The sequence below is a fragment of the Anopheles moucheti genome, chromosome 3 (genome assembly GCF_943734755.1).
Source record: "Anopheles moucheti chromosome 3, idAnoMoucSN_F20_07, whole genome shotgun sequence".
NCBI classification, from domain to species: Eukaryota; Metazoa; Arthropoda; class Insecta; order Diptera; family Culicidae; genus Anopheles; species Anopheles moucheti.
The window spans coordinates 85,464,282-85,481,148 of record NC_069141.1 but is presented as its reverse complement, the minus strand read 5'-3'; the positions used below and the strand labels follow the sequence as shown (position 1 = coordinate 85,481,148).

The following is a 16,867-nucleotide window of genomic DNA, read 5'->3' as shown; positions in this document are numbered from 1 at the left end:
GAGGAGTGTTTCTCCTCGCACGGTCCAAACGAGCAAGGCGTGACGGAAATAGTGTATCGCTTCGACAAAATGAATCCACCCTATAATAGTGTCGTGAGTGCGAATAACAATAGGTAACGAATTATGCAACAACCACCAAAAAAAAAACACCTACTTGTCTCCACCTTGTGCTGTCGCTGCTATCTACTTTCTTCTCCTGTACCTTCTGATCACTTACTACCTGTGCTGTTGTTTACTACTGCGTGTACTTACTACTTTACTACTTCACTACACTAACACTTCTTTCGCTCTACTACCTACTATCTGCAACACTTGCTACTAACTTGTTACTCGTTCCCAATGATGTTTTCCTGTACGCAAGCACATTCTATTCACTCAAGACACGCGGCACACCGCCATTGGGGCAGTTCGATTTGTTACACATGATGGCCGTTCGTAAATGTGTTTTTCGTTGTTGGTTTTCCGTGTTATTTTTCTCTTTGTCGATGTTGGTCCATTGTACATCAAATCAAACCATTTGTCTACGACGGTTTAAATTTTAAATGGATATTTTAAAGCTCATATAATCATTCTCTCATGACGTACGAGTTTCATAATAGTTTTGTTTTGTTTTGTTTTCTCAATGTTACTGTCAGTGTGTAAGCTATATATTTAGTGTGCTTTCGATATATATTCGTACGATTTGCTGGACTTTCTTACAATGGCTTATGTTCTTTTCAAACCAGTCTATTATAATTTATTCTTGTTATGTTTCTGTCAACTTGTTCTTTTCCCAATTAGGTTCTAATTGATTGTATCTAATTTTGAATGATTTTTTGTACAAAAAGCATAATTTTTTTTTTCATAAAAATTAAGAAAAAAAACATTAAGTTCATTTCAGCTGTAAATATCTTTGCACAAACCAACTAAATGGTACATGTGAATTTCGGATGCATCTAACGCAGCTACCATTTCGGCTTCCATTTTATGGATCACGTTTAACTTTGGCAATTTTCGAATTTCCCCTTTACGTCTATTGGTTTTTTTTAATCGATTTATGTGTTTTACAACTGTCGCTTGGTTTACGATCATTCCTTTCATAGCCGAACTTTGCTTCATAAAATTGTAGAAACTCGTTGGACAACGCTAAGAAATAGCATTTGGGTTTCGAACAAAACTAGAGAAAAACAGTTTATTTTTTCTTCTCGCACAATGGTTGCTCTTCTTTGCACAATGCACAATGGGCGGCAAAAGAAAGACACACTTCTAAACCGTGTTTGCCCCAAGACCTCGGCGGTAACCTCGTCACTTTCTATGCAAATCTGTATTTAAACCTCGTTTAAGCAGAATCACACCAAAATGGAACCACAAAACAGGATTAAAGAACCTTCACTTGGCGAGAGCAATAAGTGCTCATGAATAGCAAAAAGCGCGGAAAATGGACCACGACTAAGACGTGGTCAGAATATTGTATCGTGGCAGGTTCTTATCAAAACCCACAAGACCTAGTATTAATGCACCGGTAGAGCAGCGTGGGCAAGATTGGTGTGCAGGGTGGACATTTCTTTCTCTGCTGTCTTTCTGCACGCTGTCCATCTTAAGCTTAGCGCCATTGCTTTTTGCATCTGCTCTCTTATGCTGGTGCTGTACTGATCTAATCAGGGACAGGTTGTGTAATGTAAGTGAGGACAGAACCACAGTTAACCTAGATTTTAATCAAAAGATCAGAACTGTCAGGGCAGATGTCCTTACGTTGTGTCAGATACGGCAAGAATATATTCCATTTGTGTCGCTGGTATCGATAAGATGGGCTCAAATTTATGTTTTCACAATTGTGTTTTTGTTACACTATATTTTGTGATTGACATTACAACTTGTCAAAGAATACCCTAATAAGAGTTAGTTAGATTGGATGAAAAAAATTGTGAATATTTATTCATTAGTTTTCTTGTCATTCTTTGTCTACTAGCATTCGTCCAAATTAAGCAAGGAAGTATGAAATATCTGATTATAGAATTTTCGAACAATAACAGTTCCCATAATTCCTGAAATCGTGAACTGCTTTTAAATGTATTTCAGTTCCTACGGCACAAACCAACGTTGAGAAGACTAGGAAAATAACACATTCCAGACCACAGCTAATTCCCAAAAGATGTCAAAACTATACGCACAAAACATAAATTTCATTGTTTGTTGTAATAAGTTGCATTACATCACTTATACTTCACCATACATAATACTCACCCAAAACATTGTGATTTCCACAACAATTTTTGTTTAAATTCCTCCTCCCAACAGCAAATGCATGAAACTCAAACTGTTCGCTCTTTAACGCGCCTTACCATTCCCATTCCGTGTCCCACTGAGTGTTCCTGTGTCAGTTCCGAACAATGATTTCAAATCGCGATGATGATGGCAATGATGATGTGGCACCTTAACTCGATGTTGACGCATTGGATATTTCGTTGATGTATTGCGTGTACGGTGGCAAAACACTTTCATATTTTTTTCCATGTATATCTCGTCCAGTACTAAACGTTCCGTAAAACTCACCTTCTTTTACACACCGGTCAACGAGGTCACAGCTGGATGGTTCTAACGCGTTGCTTCATTCTCGTTCTCTCCCGTACAGTGTGCAGGAAAATGATGGCTCCTACTTCGAAAGTTTCACTGCCCTGTCATGGAAAAGCGAAAACCGGCGGCTGTCCGCGGTACGCGCGGTGGAAACGAGGGCCGAAATACTGCCGGAAAATGACAACGATCGTCTGCTGGAGGATGACATCGAGCGGTCGGAACAGAAGGAGCATCTCTACCTGGACGTGCTGTACGCGATTGCAAACACGGTCGGAGCGCCGGCACCTGGTGGGCAGGTAGGTCAAATGGGTGTTCTGCGTGGATGATGAACCGACGGAATACTACATGGAGACGGATAGGTGTGGTCTTCTTGTGGGTGGGGTGGGTGTGGGTTCTTGTACACTTTCATTTCTTGTCTTTTATACTTATGAAATCAAAATAGTGGAGTTTTAACATTATAAGTCAGCAAAAAATTAATCATGTTTCACAAAGAAGGAAAACCTTGTGTTTTACACTTTTCCGTTGTAAAAGGTTTCAGGTTATCTTACTTAGAGCGGGGAAGTATGTTTTACCTTCATCCGGGGAACCTGTCCCTGTGTCCCTGAAGTAATTTGTTAAGTGCTAGGTGTCGCACATTCTACCGCACTCGGAAAATGTGAACAAATTCTTTAAGCCGCATGTTGCCAGTAAGCTGAAAAAATAACATTTTCCGCGCACACGGCCCCGTTCGGCAATTTAACTTCAGCAGAATGCTCAACATTAACGTCAACGTATAAGATGTCTAAGATTCTTTCCAGTAGTATTGCTTTGGCACACTGATGAGTATGCTAATGAAGCAAAGCAGTGATAAACTTTTTGACCCACATGTCTGCAACGCATTTGCATTCTATGTTTCATTCCATTCTGGCACGTTCTCGTACATTTCCCTTCCGTATTTTCACCACCATTCTTGATGTTTATCTGATGTACGTATGTCCATTTGTGTGTATTTGTATGTGCTCCACGTATGTGTCTACCATGTGCACCAGTTTTCCTCTCAAAACCCTTATCCACTAGCTTGAACCTTATACGGAGGTTAACATTAATGTGTTTGGAATTATCAAAGTCTGTTGTCTTGATCGAACTTTTGAATTTTCCATACCGCATTATCTAGAAACTGAAATTTGTTTCTCTGTCTCTTTAAATTTACCCTCTTAATCAACTTTTAAAATGTTTCCTTCTCATTTGTCGAGTTTTTGCTTTTCATTTTCTTTTACATGTTCTTATCCGAGTGTTTTAAGTTGTTCTTTTATTTGAATATTTCTAAATCTTGTTCATTTCATCTCTTGCACATCTATCGCTCCATCTTCTTCTCTCATTAATCTCGTTCTATTGCTATTAAACTGTCTTTCTCTCTATTTCTTCTAAACTTCTATCACAACTTTCTACACTCCTGTCTACATCTCTGCACGCACCGCGTACGTACTTTGCACCTCAACCCCGAACGAAAATCTAATCAAATGCAACCGTCCGTTCGTCGTTGTATGGAAACCTGTATGTGCTGCTCTTTGGTGCGCGACACGTTCTATTCGGCCCACAACCAAACGTAACAAAACCAATTTTCCATCCAACGGGCAATGTGCGATAAAACTCCTACCTTAACGGCACTGGACTACTTGGCATACTTTTAACACACATCACTTAAAAAAGCGACTTAAAGTAAATATACTAAACCTTCTTCATAATGTTTAAGGCAATGTATCATCATTTGTACAGCAATTAGTTCAAACTTAGATGAGTCTGCTTGTAGTTGGAAGCGAATGATCAACTAGTGCCGTATTCATATGTCAATAAGTTAACTACTCATAGACTTCTTACACTTTCGTAGTATTTCTCGCTTAAATTACCTACGAATAGACATTCGCATAGTAAAATATTCGCTTGATTCTTATCATACTAAATTTTGTTCCGCGTTATGCAATGAATTCGATCAAAAACCGTTCTATTCCTTTGCCGCGAATGTTTCATACATGCTCTAAAATTTACACCCCAACGTCATCTTTTCATATTCGTCCATCTATTCATCAATCTCTCTCGTTAACCATCCGTGCGACCGATAAACTGTCCCGCTAAAAGTGAAGAAAAAAGACACAGGAAATGAGTTTTACAGCTTAGAATGGAAACCAATTCCTTCGGGTGCACTGGGATGGTGTGGTGAAAGGAAGCAAAAAAATCGACTAGGCAACCGTTCCAGGAACAATATCCCCTTCTCACGGCCAATAATACCCTTCTCCCACGTATCCGAAATTCGTCTGAGATTGCCTCCAGTCAATGGGAACTGCCAGTTTGCTTGGGGTAAAAAGACGCCAAAAAGAAACTTTGCCCCCGTGCTCATGTATGAGACCGCATCGGCCGTTCATCCTGTGCATACGGTGTTGTCCAAGGTATGATGGAATCAACTTACTGCTGCATCGTTGGTTTGAAGCATAAATGGTGCACGTCATTTCGACCAGATTCGATCCTATTGGCTAGCTCGTAATTGAATGGTTTCCATCGAAAGGTGACTCGTCCATCGGCCAGATGCGACCATCAAGCCGAACTAGTCGTCTCGTGGACGTATTGTAGCTTGACGTCAAACAGCTCGGACCTAGTTTCTGGCATGATGAAAATGTGTGTTGAAAGATGGTTCGAACCGTATGCTTTTTGGGAGAGAATTCAAAAATAAACACAGATATTTTTTTTTGCAAAGTGTTATGCTTTTGCAAGCGAGAAATGGCTCCATATTGGATGTTTGGATGTCCATATTGGAGGTACTTTGTAACCTTTGTTAAAGTAACTCCTTGTTACATAATAACATGTTAATGTTGTTTGAAACGATTTCCTTGAATATTCATAGAGATACCGGATAATTTGAGATAAAAATAAACTCGGAACCAAATGCCGATCACGATCGTTAAAAGTAACGAGAGCCTCCTTTGAAATTCGATCATGATGGCAGTGGCAGTTTGAGGTAAGAAAATCCTTATCACCCCTTTTATTTGGGCCTTTTTCAAACAATACCAAAACCACCCAATATCTGTTGCGTTCGAAGGCTTAGTCAAATGGACAAACAATAGCTGGTGCCTCCTCCCAGCGGTACCATTTCTCTCAAGTGCATCACACAACCTCGGTGACCGTGGGCGTTCGTAGAAATTTTCTTTAGGTCGTACCTTCTTTCCCTGCCGCGTGAGCTTCTTGCGTACGGAGCCGAAATCCATTCAGCTCGGAGAAAAACCACCAGATGACGACGGTGCCGATGGCGACGTACCGGGACAGATCGAATTGCCACCGCTACGGTGAAAGCCGTAAGACAACTCCTAAAAAAGGATGTGCGAAAATAATGTTCATTCAACCCTCCAAACCGCAGTGTTTAAGTAGCGTGGGATTTCCGATTTGCGTCACTAGAAGAAAGGCTAAAAAAGAGGAATAAATGCGAATTCTCCACCATGTGCAATTCACTCCTGCGTCGGTTAGCTGGAGAAATGATTTAGCAAACGGACGCTGGCCATTGGAAGATGCCGGCACGGTGAATGGGAGTATAGAGACTGTCAAATTCAGTCGATGATTGTATGCTATTTCTTGTGGTTCTTCACTGAATGGGCACTGAATGTTAGGCGTCGACTGAATGGCACAATGACGCAAACTAAACCTCCTGTCTAAAGTTGGTTTTGTTTATCGTCATGTGACGTCTCGTTAGAGAAGCCCGATACTACGCCGGTGCACTAGTGTGGTAACCTTGCGTAGAACGCCGTTCGGTTGTTTGTACTCAATGGAATATGTTATAATGCGAAACATGATTTTTATCGCACATAAAAATACCATTTTTACAAGCATTTTCCAACCCTATTCAACTATTCGAAATAAAATCCCCGTACGTGCAACATGTTTTGCCCGGTGCGCTGCAGTAAAACGTTGGAATCTTAAACCATTTTACTGCCTGATAAAACACCACTGCTCCCGCACGCTGTCGGTAAGTCAACTGGCTAGCTGGCAGCATATGCCTTCCCGCCACTAGAGCACGTTCGCTCGGTCGGCGATATTAAATTTGTGGACCATCAATGCTTTGTTATTTCTTGTTTGTGTCTGCGCTACCTGTGCTACAGTTCTCCATGCATTTCCTTTTCCTTGATCTCACCGGGATCCGGGATCTGCATGGCCGGGAAACGAATCCATCGTTTTCCGCGAGTGTATCGGCGTGTGTGTGTCTGCATCGAATCCTACCTCAAGGAGGAGGCTCCATCTTACCGACAGCCGTACCAACTTCCTGCGCTCCCGGCACCATATGCTCCACCAATAGCGCGGACCGAATCGAATCGAAACCCTTAAAAGCAGCTGGAGCACAAAAGTTGCTCTACCTCGGTCGCTTTTTTCGTCAACTTTTTGGGAGCTTTGTACGCCTTTCTCGCTACCCGGTTTTCCAATACCGAACCGGTGACACATCGTTTGCTAACCGGATCGTATGCCTGCGAGGCAACCCACCCGCTTCGTGGCACTGGATTGGAAAAACGAAATGGAAAAGCTCGTTAGAAAATCTACATTATACCGGGTGTGTGCCGCCGTGGAATGATATTTGCATGCATGCATGGTAAAATTTTGATATGATCGGCATTTTACATTTTCTCACGAGTTTTCTCACAACTTAGCGGCTTTGGTATTTTATCCGTTCGTTTTCGTTTCTGACCGTGTGTAAAGACATTTTGCGGAAAGGTTAAAAATCTGTGCAGGATTCACAAAATAATTCACTATTTTTCGCATAAGCCAACATCGGCATTAGGCCCTACTGTGCATGAGCTTGGTAGTGTTAATAAGTCCTCTCCGCATAATCGCATTTCATCTGTCAAATATCTACACGGCATGACATGTTTCAACATACCCAGCCCAGTAGTGCATTGTATCGTAGTTGTAGTTTCATCCGCCATTGGTGGCGTTGCTTTATTAAAAAGGGAAGCAACCGGATGCATTTCATCAACAGTATAAAAATCACACTGATCTCATTCATCTTTCGTACCTTCTCGCCTATCCTTTACGCCGTTCTTTTTTGTCTGTATTCGTCACCAACCTCCGCCGGCGGGACGTCATATCTACGCAACGGCACACCACAAACCAACCAACGCCACGGGACTGCAGTTTGCGCACTACAAAGAGGAGATGTACCTTCAGGCCCAGCGCGTGTTCAACGTGTCGGCCGACCGGCACTACCGGCTGCTGCATGCCGCCACCGAGGAAAAGCCCAAAATCATCGTGCTCACCGTGATCGTACAGGAAGCGGAAGGGCTCGAGGCAAAGGATGCCAACGGTGAGTGTAGCTTTCGCTTTTATTATTAATGATTTTCCGTTTTTCACCCTCGCCGGTCGTTTTTTTGTGGAAAAAAATTTTACTACACGGAAATGACGCGGGGGAAATTATCGAAAAAAAATTGCTTTAAATAATCTAGGCTGAAAAAATTGGTTTCGTATTAGCAATTATTCGTTCAAATTCGTAAAATTTGCCCAGGAGCTTGTTAAAAACTTGGACGCACTCTTAAAAGGAAGCCATTCTAAACAAAAATTCACTGGGTAATAAACTTTGTAGGCTAGTGTGTGTAGAAAACTAGTTGCGTTTCATCTTCTAAACATCATTCAAAAATGATTGATAAAAGGTATCGTATACACCACAATGTTGGGCTATACAAATTTGGGTTGGAACTGTGCGAGAATATCTCATAAATATTGAAACAATCGTAATCTATTAAACCTTGCATCGTTAAAGAAATTAGATTGCAAAGTATGCAATCTTCTCTGAGTTTACTTCACTTTACATTTTTTCAGTATCAATCCTCACCAATCGAATCTCAAAAATATATCAATGGCAAATTTTAGTGATTTTTGACACTTTGCTCTGAGAACTGCATTGTAGGTCCTCGTACATAAGCTCATTGATAGCCATCTAAAGTCTAATCTTCATGCAGTATACAATCCACTTGGAACACATTGTAAACACTTCATTGCATATCCGCTGGCAGTGATGTTACATCAACCATCCACCAGCTTTACAACAAAATCCGCACTAAAACGATTACAGTGCATACACAATAAAGCTGCTACCATGCAAGTGTTGTCGTATACCAATAAAGCATCGTAGCAAAACATTCTCGCAAAGAAGAACAACCAAACAATGTTGGGATTCTCCTTCACGTCAGTGGGTGTGTGGCTGTGTGTCAATTTTATAAAATATATTGCACCCGCCACAGTCCCCCGCCTGCGTCCCAATCGGCAAATGCCCTGATTGTGGGTTGCAAACGGATGCGCTCGTGAAGCGCTCGTTCACCGTTGTTATGATGTGCCATAAATTTAATAAACGAAATACAAGTGTGCAATATATTAAGGTTTCGCATCGCTTACAGCACGTGGTTGTCAAGAGGAGGCTATGATGGTTAAAATGAATATTTTCAAGGTTCACGACGCTATGCACACTCCAGCACAGCTCAATGAATTTTATTCTTGCGCAAAATGTTGTGCTTCAATATTTTATCTCAACGAAAGCAAAATTATATCCGATGCTGTATCGTACCTTTTGCTTCTACGTGATGTGGGACGGGATCGTGCAATTTTACCACACGAGAAACCAACAATCCACAATAGCTTCTTTCGACGTTCAACGGCCAGCTAAGTTGATTTTCGGGAGTCTATTTTTAGCCACCCATTACCACACTCTGGCATCCAGCGGCGAAGGCACTTCCAGCGTACAACGCAAAACATTCACATCCTTGCAACATGACCACGCTTTACAAAGGCGACATAAAACGAATGCCTTGCGATGTCTGTGTGTATGTGTGTGTGAGCGTCTGCACGTAATCAGAGATTTAAGAAAGTGCGCCACTAGCGTCGTAAAGATAAGCAGATTCCAGCGGCAAAGAAAAAAACACACGCACACACACGACCATGAAACTCACCGTACATGCCACCATCACCATTGACTTCCGAAAGCCCATTAACACCATCGGACCAATTGGACCATCGCCCCGAAGCCGACCGAATCGTTAAACATTCGAACAGAAGCTTGGCGATGGTGAGAAAAACGTTCGCTTGTGCTTTCTTATTCCAACTTATTCCAACGCGCTCGATAAGGGATGCTTCTTTTCACCTTTTTCACCACCAACCGTGAACCTGTTCGACTGGCGATGGGCAAGCAAAGCACTGTCCCAAAGCACCCAAGGCACCAAAGCTTTCTCTCAATCTTCCCACCTTCTTTTCATACCTTTCTCGCTAAAATGATTAGCCCAGTAATTGTGTAATTCTTTTACGCGCTCTTTCTCGCACGACCCACGGGCCCTTCTCCTGTTGCCGTACTTTTCATTCATGTGCTGAGAGGATGTGGCATTGCTATAGCAACCAAAAGGTTGGCTACTGGGTGTAAGAAGTGTATATTCACGTTTTTAAAAATTGAACATTGCAATACTGCTGTTTTTGTAGGTTGTAGCAGATTAACCGCCAAAGGTGTTATTTTTTCGCTCGTTTCCTTTTCGTACCAGCGCATCGTGGGATGGTAAAAATGATGTGAAATTATGGGAACGAAAAATATAATCCATGTCAAAATAATAAAAAAAACCATGCTCACTAGATTCACGTTTTTATTTTTGGAATAAAACACACTTCGCAACTGATGCTTGAGTTGGATGAGCGAAGGCTGGTATTAATATTCTTCGAAAAGTTGTTAGTTTATTAATCGCTATGTTTCATCGAGGATTAGGAAGGTGGGCTGGAGTGGGACTCTTCGTATGGCTGTTTATAAATATTCATCTGATTTGAAGCGAAACCAAGAGGGTTGTTGTTTGAGTTAATCTCTTGTTCAGTTGTATTTTAAAATGAGCTGAATTCCATGAGCTAATCCGGAAAATATTTTCTCTCAAATGCTGTAAGCATATCATTTCACCGCGTAGGAATAAAGCCGGCGAATATTGGGTTTTATTAAATTTTTGAAGGGATCACCACTTTCCTTTAGACAGATTCTTTCGCATTAACTACCCTTCAAAACGTCAAGGGAAAAACGTCAAGTCGGAAAACCCGCTCTAATCGTCCATTTTTAAAGCTCATATGTAAAATTACGATTCCGCAAGTATAACCTACGATCCACCAAACGTTAAAGACAGTCGATAACCACAACCACTTGCGTCACTTCGTATCGCATCACTCTTGGGACCTACCGTTTTGCTCCATTCAACTCCACGTAGGTACAAAATTGCTTCGAGAGACCAAGGGAAAATTGCGGAAAAACTTCCTATCACCTTTCCACACCTTTCGACAATGATGGCCAGAAGTTTGCACAAGAAATCGCATGGTGGCGGCCTAACCTGCTCGACTCTCCGCTCGAGTCGGCGTCGTTACGAGTTCTGGTAAAGCTGATAAAGGTGTAGAATGAAATCCTGTTCGTTTGGTGGCAATGAAAGGAGGGAAAAAACAAGCGAAAAAGACTCCACTCTTCCTACTAAACCGCGGGGGATTTAATTTGAAAGTGAAGAAAATTGAAATTATCGATTATTTTTACCACCATTAAGCCCTGGGAAAGTGCCGACGGGAGGAAATATGGGCGCGGTTTGCGTACTGTAGTGCGGTTTGATTGGTGAACTTTTCCCATCGAAGTATTATACAGTGTGGTGTGCGAAGGAAGTCAATACGTATCTGCCTGATGCGGTCCCACTGGATGGGTCCCACTCATAAACGGAGACTTCACGGAAACCAAGCAGGGGAATCGCGTGGCTCGTGTGTTTTACAGGAAATCGGAAATTTATTCATCTTTTATTATGGTAAGGTTCGGAAGAAATACCTGGGAAGCACCATTTCGCAAACCCAAATCCACGGGAAAACCCTTCTGAATGCTTCCGCGAATATCTGCAGGAAGCCAGCGGGCCCCATAGTTTACCCAATCCTATTTATAGCCAGGCAGACAATAATCGTTCCGAACTTACTTTAGTAGTCGTCTTTCAACCGCTCAAAGGTAGGTACCGACGACAAACGACACCAACAGGCTACGGCGTCTTTAGGATGCATTTATCCGCCTGTCTGCCCGGTCTGATGGTAGTTTGATTGAACGGAATGACGCACACACATATTCGCTTCGGGCCGCGAATCGCTCACTCAAATAGCTTCCATCTGGTGAGCTGAGGTGAGTTCGGTGTGTGAAACTTTTACACCAACCGGAAGTGGGAAGCTCTGCGTTTAGATAGTAAACACGTACACACGCCGGCTTTATGGAAAAGCGATGGTTGCGTGTGGAAATCCTTCCCCCAAGTGTGCTGAGTACGACGAACTCAGTTCGTGCCTATATGTGTGTTGAAAGACGATCGAGTGGACGGAAAAACGGAAGCTAGAATAACTTTGCAATCAAACAACCATTTGGTCAGCAGCTTTACGCCCCCATTGCGTTCCATGGCGCGTTCAGCGTCAATGCTACCGCCGCTTCGTTGGGTGGGTGGACTTGGCTTCCTTCTTTTTTTTTTTTTGCTAACGTCACCGGATGTCCGGAAGAGTCGGTATCGATGTATCGCACCATGAAAACGTCGTCGTCGTCATCGTCGCTGCCACCGCCAGTTGAACGCCAAGAGATTAGGGATGAAGCAGGCAAACGATCTAGCAAAACGTACCGGGCCGTTTATTTCCGGCCCCATCAAAAAAGCGAAGACCAAATGGCACAATTAGGTTTTGTGTGATGCTGATATAGCTCTTTCATGACATTCTGTTCATACTTGGATTTGGTGCGAGTATGTGCAGTGAACGTAACGAGGAATGGATTTATTTTTCTTATCGCGAGATTTCTTACAATAATAAATGAGCTTTAATAAAGCATAACTCGTTAATTGTACTATACAAATTAGGTTTAGGCATTTATGGCGAAGCAGCTTTTTTTGGTTGAGCTTGCGCGTGTAGGGTACAAAAATTATTGGAATATTTTAAATTCACTTTCAACACCTTTACCGTTTCATTCAATGTCCATCACGCCACACCAAAAACGAATGAATGCCCTTTTTCACGAGGAATTCCTGTTCAAGAACAATCCGATGAAATATTTCGGATGGAATATCAGCATAATTAGACAGCTACCGGGAAAGATCCTCTGGGGTCGAACAACCACTCGGGCTGTGAGTGATTTATTGGTGTGAACGTAGGCGAAACCATCTTTTGCTGGTAGCATTCCACCTAGATTTATGCCAATCATCATAAGATTTCACAATACCAGTCAATAACTTTCCGTTTTGCAAGACAGGAACAGATTTCTTTACTTTGATTGTGGGCCAGGTTGCATCTTTTTTGTGTGTATAACCAAACCAACCCGTGAGTAACTTTTAATTGAAAATATTCTTAGTTTTGAACATTAATGAAAGCCGTCCATGCTGAAGTTGCTAAATCCTTAAAGCGTGAATCTTCCCCAAACAATACCAATCTGTCAATTTACAATCCAACCAACGCTCATATCCGTCTTTCTTCTTTAATGCACATAAATCGAAAGTCTTCTTTCGCATTCTTTCACTCCCTGACATGCCATCAGACGCCAAAACGGCTTTCCAGGCGCGATGGAAAGATCAGAGAAAATTGATTCGGTGAATATCTTGCTCACGCGCTTTCAGCTTTCTAATCGTACCGTTTGGAGAATGAAAATAACATGACGCGAAGGCTGACAGAGTAAACCCCCACTACTTCAAGGGTAGAGAAAATGGGATCATTTTCGCGTCGTTTTGCTGTGGTTCCTTTTTCCCGCAAAACCAATCCGGGTGAAGAAGGAACGAGCTAAAATTCAGGATTCAAAATAGTCGTTTCCCTTCATTTCAGTATTTATTGTGCTGTAACGTTCTTTCCAAGCAAGGAAGACGGCAGATTTTTTCATCTCAACACTAACACACGTTGTAACACCGTGGTTGCGGGAACTGTTCGCAGGGTATAAACATACATTATGCAATATTCGCTATTGGTTTGGGGCTGCTGCTGGTCGCGGATGGAACTTTGATTGATTGAATACTTTGACGAACGTTTGCACCTGCTGCCGATGGTTTGAGATTGGAAATAGTGGAAAATTTGAGGTGGAGTAGAATAATTTGTGACAAAGCAGCTAAATTCGTTAAATTATGCAATAAAAAATGAACACAAAACGTACCAGGCGCCTCCATCACGTCGAGCTTTTGAAATATGCTTTTTAAAGTTTAACTTAACCAAAAACTGAAAATTAGTGCTATTATTTTAGGATTAAAATATATGATAAAAAAATTAAATATATAGAATATGGCTGATATTTTTAATTCGTTACTTCATTTCGAAAATTCCTCAAATTTGAAATTTGAACAATCGGACAACCCAACCGGTGGAGGCGCATGGTGGATTATGAATATCAAATGTCTTATATTTTTTTATTATTGTTAGTGCTTTATTTAGTGTTATTATATTAGAATTAAAATATATGATAAAAATTTAAATATATAAAATATATTTGATATTTTTTAATTCGTTATTTCATTTCGAAAATTCCTCAAATTTGAAATTTGAACAGGTGGAGGCGCATGGTGGATTATGAATATCAAATGTCTTATATTTTTTTATTATTGTACATAGCTTCAATTGTGTAATTTAATGAAGTTAAACTATTCATAAAATTTACCTTAATAAACGTAATAAAAAAATACTGCACAAGGTACCAAATACACAGTTTCTCAGTAAATTTTAATGAATTTTTAAACATTCTGTCCGTTCATAATCCCCATCTTTTTTGTGAAATACACGTGAACACTAAGCCCTATGGTTCTAAGAATCGTAAATTTATCATGATAATAGCTCTGCCGCGAACAATGATGCACACAAATTCTAGAAAACTGCCTCCAGCCACCTCCACACGCAAATATACTCGCATTAAACCTCGTCGTTCTGTTCGTTGCTGATTGTTAACGCTTGCCGTCGAATCTCTCTGGAGAGTACATTTTAATTACAAAAGCCCAAAGCGACCCTTCCTATGCATAGCACCGGGGCTTTGACACGAGGACATTATTATCGCCCACGCTGAAGGACGTGTGACAGAAGCTCATCACATCCTAATTCGATATCATTCCCGTTCTTAAGTCTCGAGCCAATTTGCATAAGGTGCGAGGGTACTGCATAAATTAAACAACCTGTCGGTGTTACTGCTCGTAGTTGGTTCCACCAAACCACGTTCTATAAATGTTGGAAGCCAATATTGAACTAATATGGAAGGATGTTTAAAATTACAATGTCTTGTTCCCCTGTTTTATCGCGCTTCTTGTTTGCTGCGAAGCTTTCGGTTATGAGTGAGGAATTATAATTAAAAATCAATAGCCTGATTCAATTACAGCCAAACCATTAATGAAGAGTAGCACAGACACGGGTGTGGCTCAACCGCTATTGACAGGAATAGAAAGAAACCGCAGAAGTAATGCAAATAAAACGCGACAGTAAAAACGCGGCAACTTCCTCGAACGGTCTGGTACACGGTGCGACCAATCCGCATTACTGCCGAAGAAATCTCTCGAGACCATTAGCGACTGATGGCATAAATAGAGCTGAAACATTTACTTCATTCAGCGCGACGCAATCACTCCAGCTGTGCGAGTCGAGCAATTGTCCGCAGAAGTGGAATGAAATGTCAGCAAAGTTAAATTGATGGACAAGGAACGGGTTTTTATCTTCTATCCCGTCAATAATAATCAGCTCACGATTCTCCAGTAGCTTACATTGTCGATGTACTTTACAGACAAAAAATAATTACATGTATTTGATTTACTAAAATATATTTGACGTTAAGTAAATTAAATACTTAATCTACTTATCGATACAAAAAAATAAACTGCATAATTCCGCTTTTTCCCAACAAGCCATCCACAACTTAAAACAGTTGTATAGATGGTCAATATTTTAAACATTTAATTGCTTCATTAGCACACAGGTAACAGTTGAAACCGACGACATACTTCACGACGCATACGTGCATTTAACACACGTTAACACGGATAAAAACCCAATTAACCCCCTTCGTTCTGTTTTTGTTGCACTGTTTTGTACCGTTCGCAACACGCAAAAACAAAGAGAAAGGTTCCCCATACCGTTAAACACCTAATTAAATTCTCACTTGGCCGGCTTTTCTGCTCGCTACGGACCAAAAGAGAAAACTTTTTGTTGTCATATTAACTTTTGTGAAACCCACTTAAACAAAAAATGGGACGTAACGTGCTGGAAAAATAATACAGCTACCTTTCACTAAACAAACAAATGGTCGGGTACATTAAAATAAAACTTTATCTACCGACAACACTGACCGGCCGGTTGCTTTGTCCTGCAGCAAAAGATGGTAATTTTTTTTTTTGTTTGCAAACCGTTTTTTGTTGTTGCCTCCGTCATTCTTGTTTTGCAATTAAACAGATAGGAGTTTTCAAAACGCATATCACTACGCATATTATTACTTTCTATAGAACTTAAAGCATTCACAAACCGTAGGTTTGAATTGAATTCGCTCAACCTTAAATAACAACGTCCCAATGTCTAATTAAAAGCCTAGACTTGGAACTGGAGATGTCTTTAAAAACTGGGCCATTTTAAATCAAATTAAACCCGAGTTTTTTTTTCTCAAAATAAGATGACGAGACTCACTTCCCACGATCGATGTAAATAACATCAGAAATAATTATATTGAGAAGCCATACAACTTGGTCGTTCCACTACGAAAGAAATTGGAAGGAACCATTCAACACCTGCTTGAAACGATTTCCTAAAGTATAAATAACTCGAAATGTGTATCGCAAATTTAAAACAAACCCCCTCAAATACATCACGCGCACAATCATACTGTTAATATTGCGAGTGTAATTTGTTTGCAAGACGGTACGCAAAAGAGGCTTACCGTTCCTCCGTTCCGCTGAAGGGTCTACTGTCAACTTAAGCCTTTGCATCACCCATCTCCACGGAGCGAAAACCGTTTTTCCAAGATTTCAGCCACCGTTATGGGCGAGCTGATAAATCATCATAATTTTCCACGCTCCGCCAGCAGAATAACCGGTCAGTGACCGGGAGAACCATCTGCCCGGTGGGCCGGCTGCACGGTGAAAATTCCTGCTGCAGGTGATCGTGGCAGGAGTCGGTCCGGCCCATTAGTGCTGATTGATGATCAAGGGGCTTCGCATCCATTTCGTTTGCGTACGACCACACACACACAAGCCTATCCCTGCCACAACACCTTTGAAGTACCCATTGGTAGAATAATTTTCTTCGTCTTTTACGACGCACAATCTTCAAACGCTTTCGTTCAGTTCGTGCTTGACCCGTCACG

The 16,867-nt window shown here is 41.2% G+C and overlaps 1 protein-coding gene across 1 annotated transcript in view; it reads left to right on the top strand.

The window, feature by feature from the left end:
- LOC128304138 (BAI1-associated protein 3) overlaps positions 1–16,867 on the top strand; it is a 38,871-nt gene that overhangs the window by 12,119 nt on the left and 9,885 nt on the right. The window contains exons 3-4 of the mRNA XM_053041281.1: positions 2,612–2,849; positions 7,699–7,867. Of these exons, the coding sequence (XP_052897241.1) occupies positions 2,612–2,849; positions 7,699–7,867 (407 nt within the window). The remainder of the gene's footprint in view (positions 1–2,611; positions 2,850–7,698; positions 7,868–16,867) is intronic.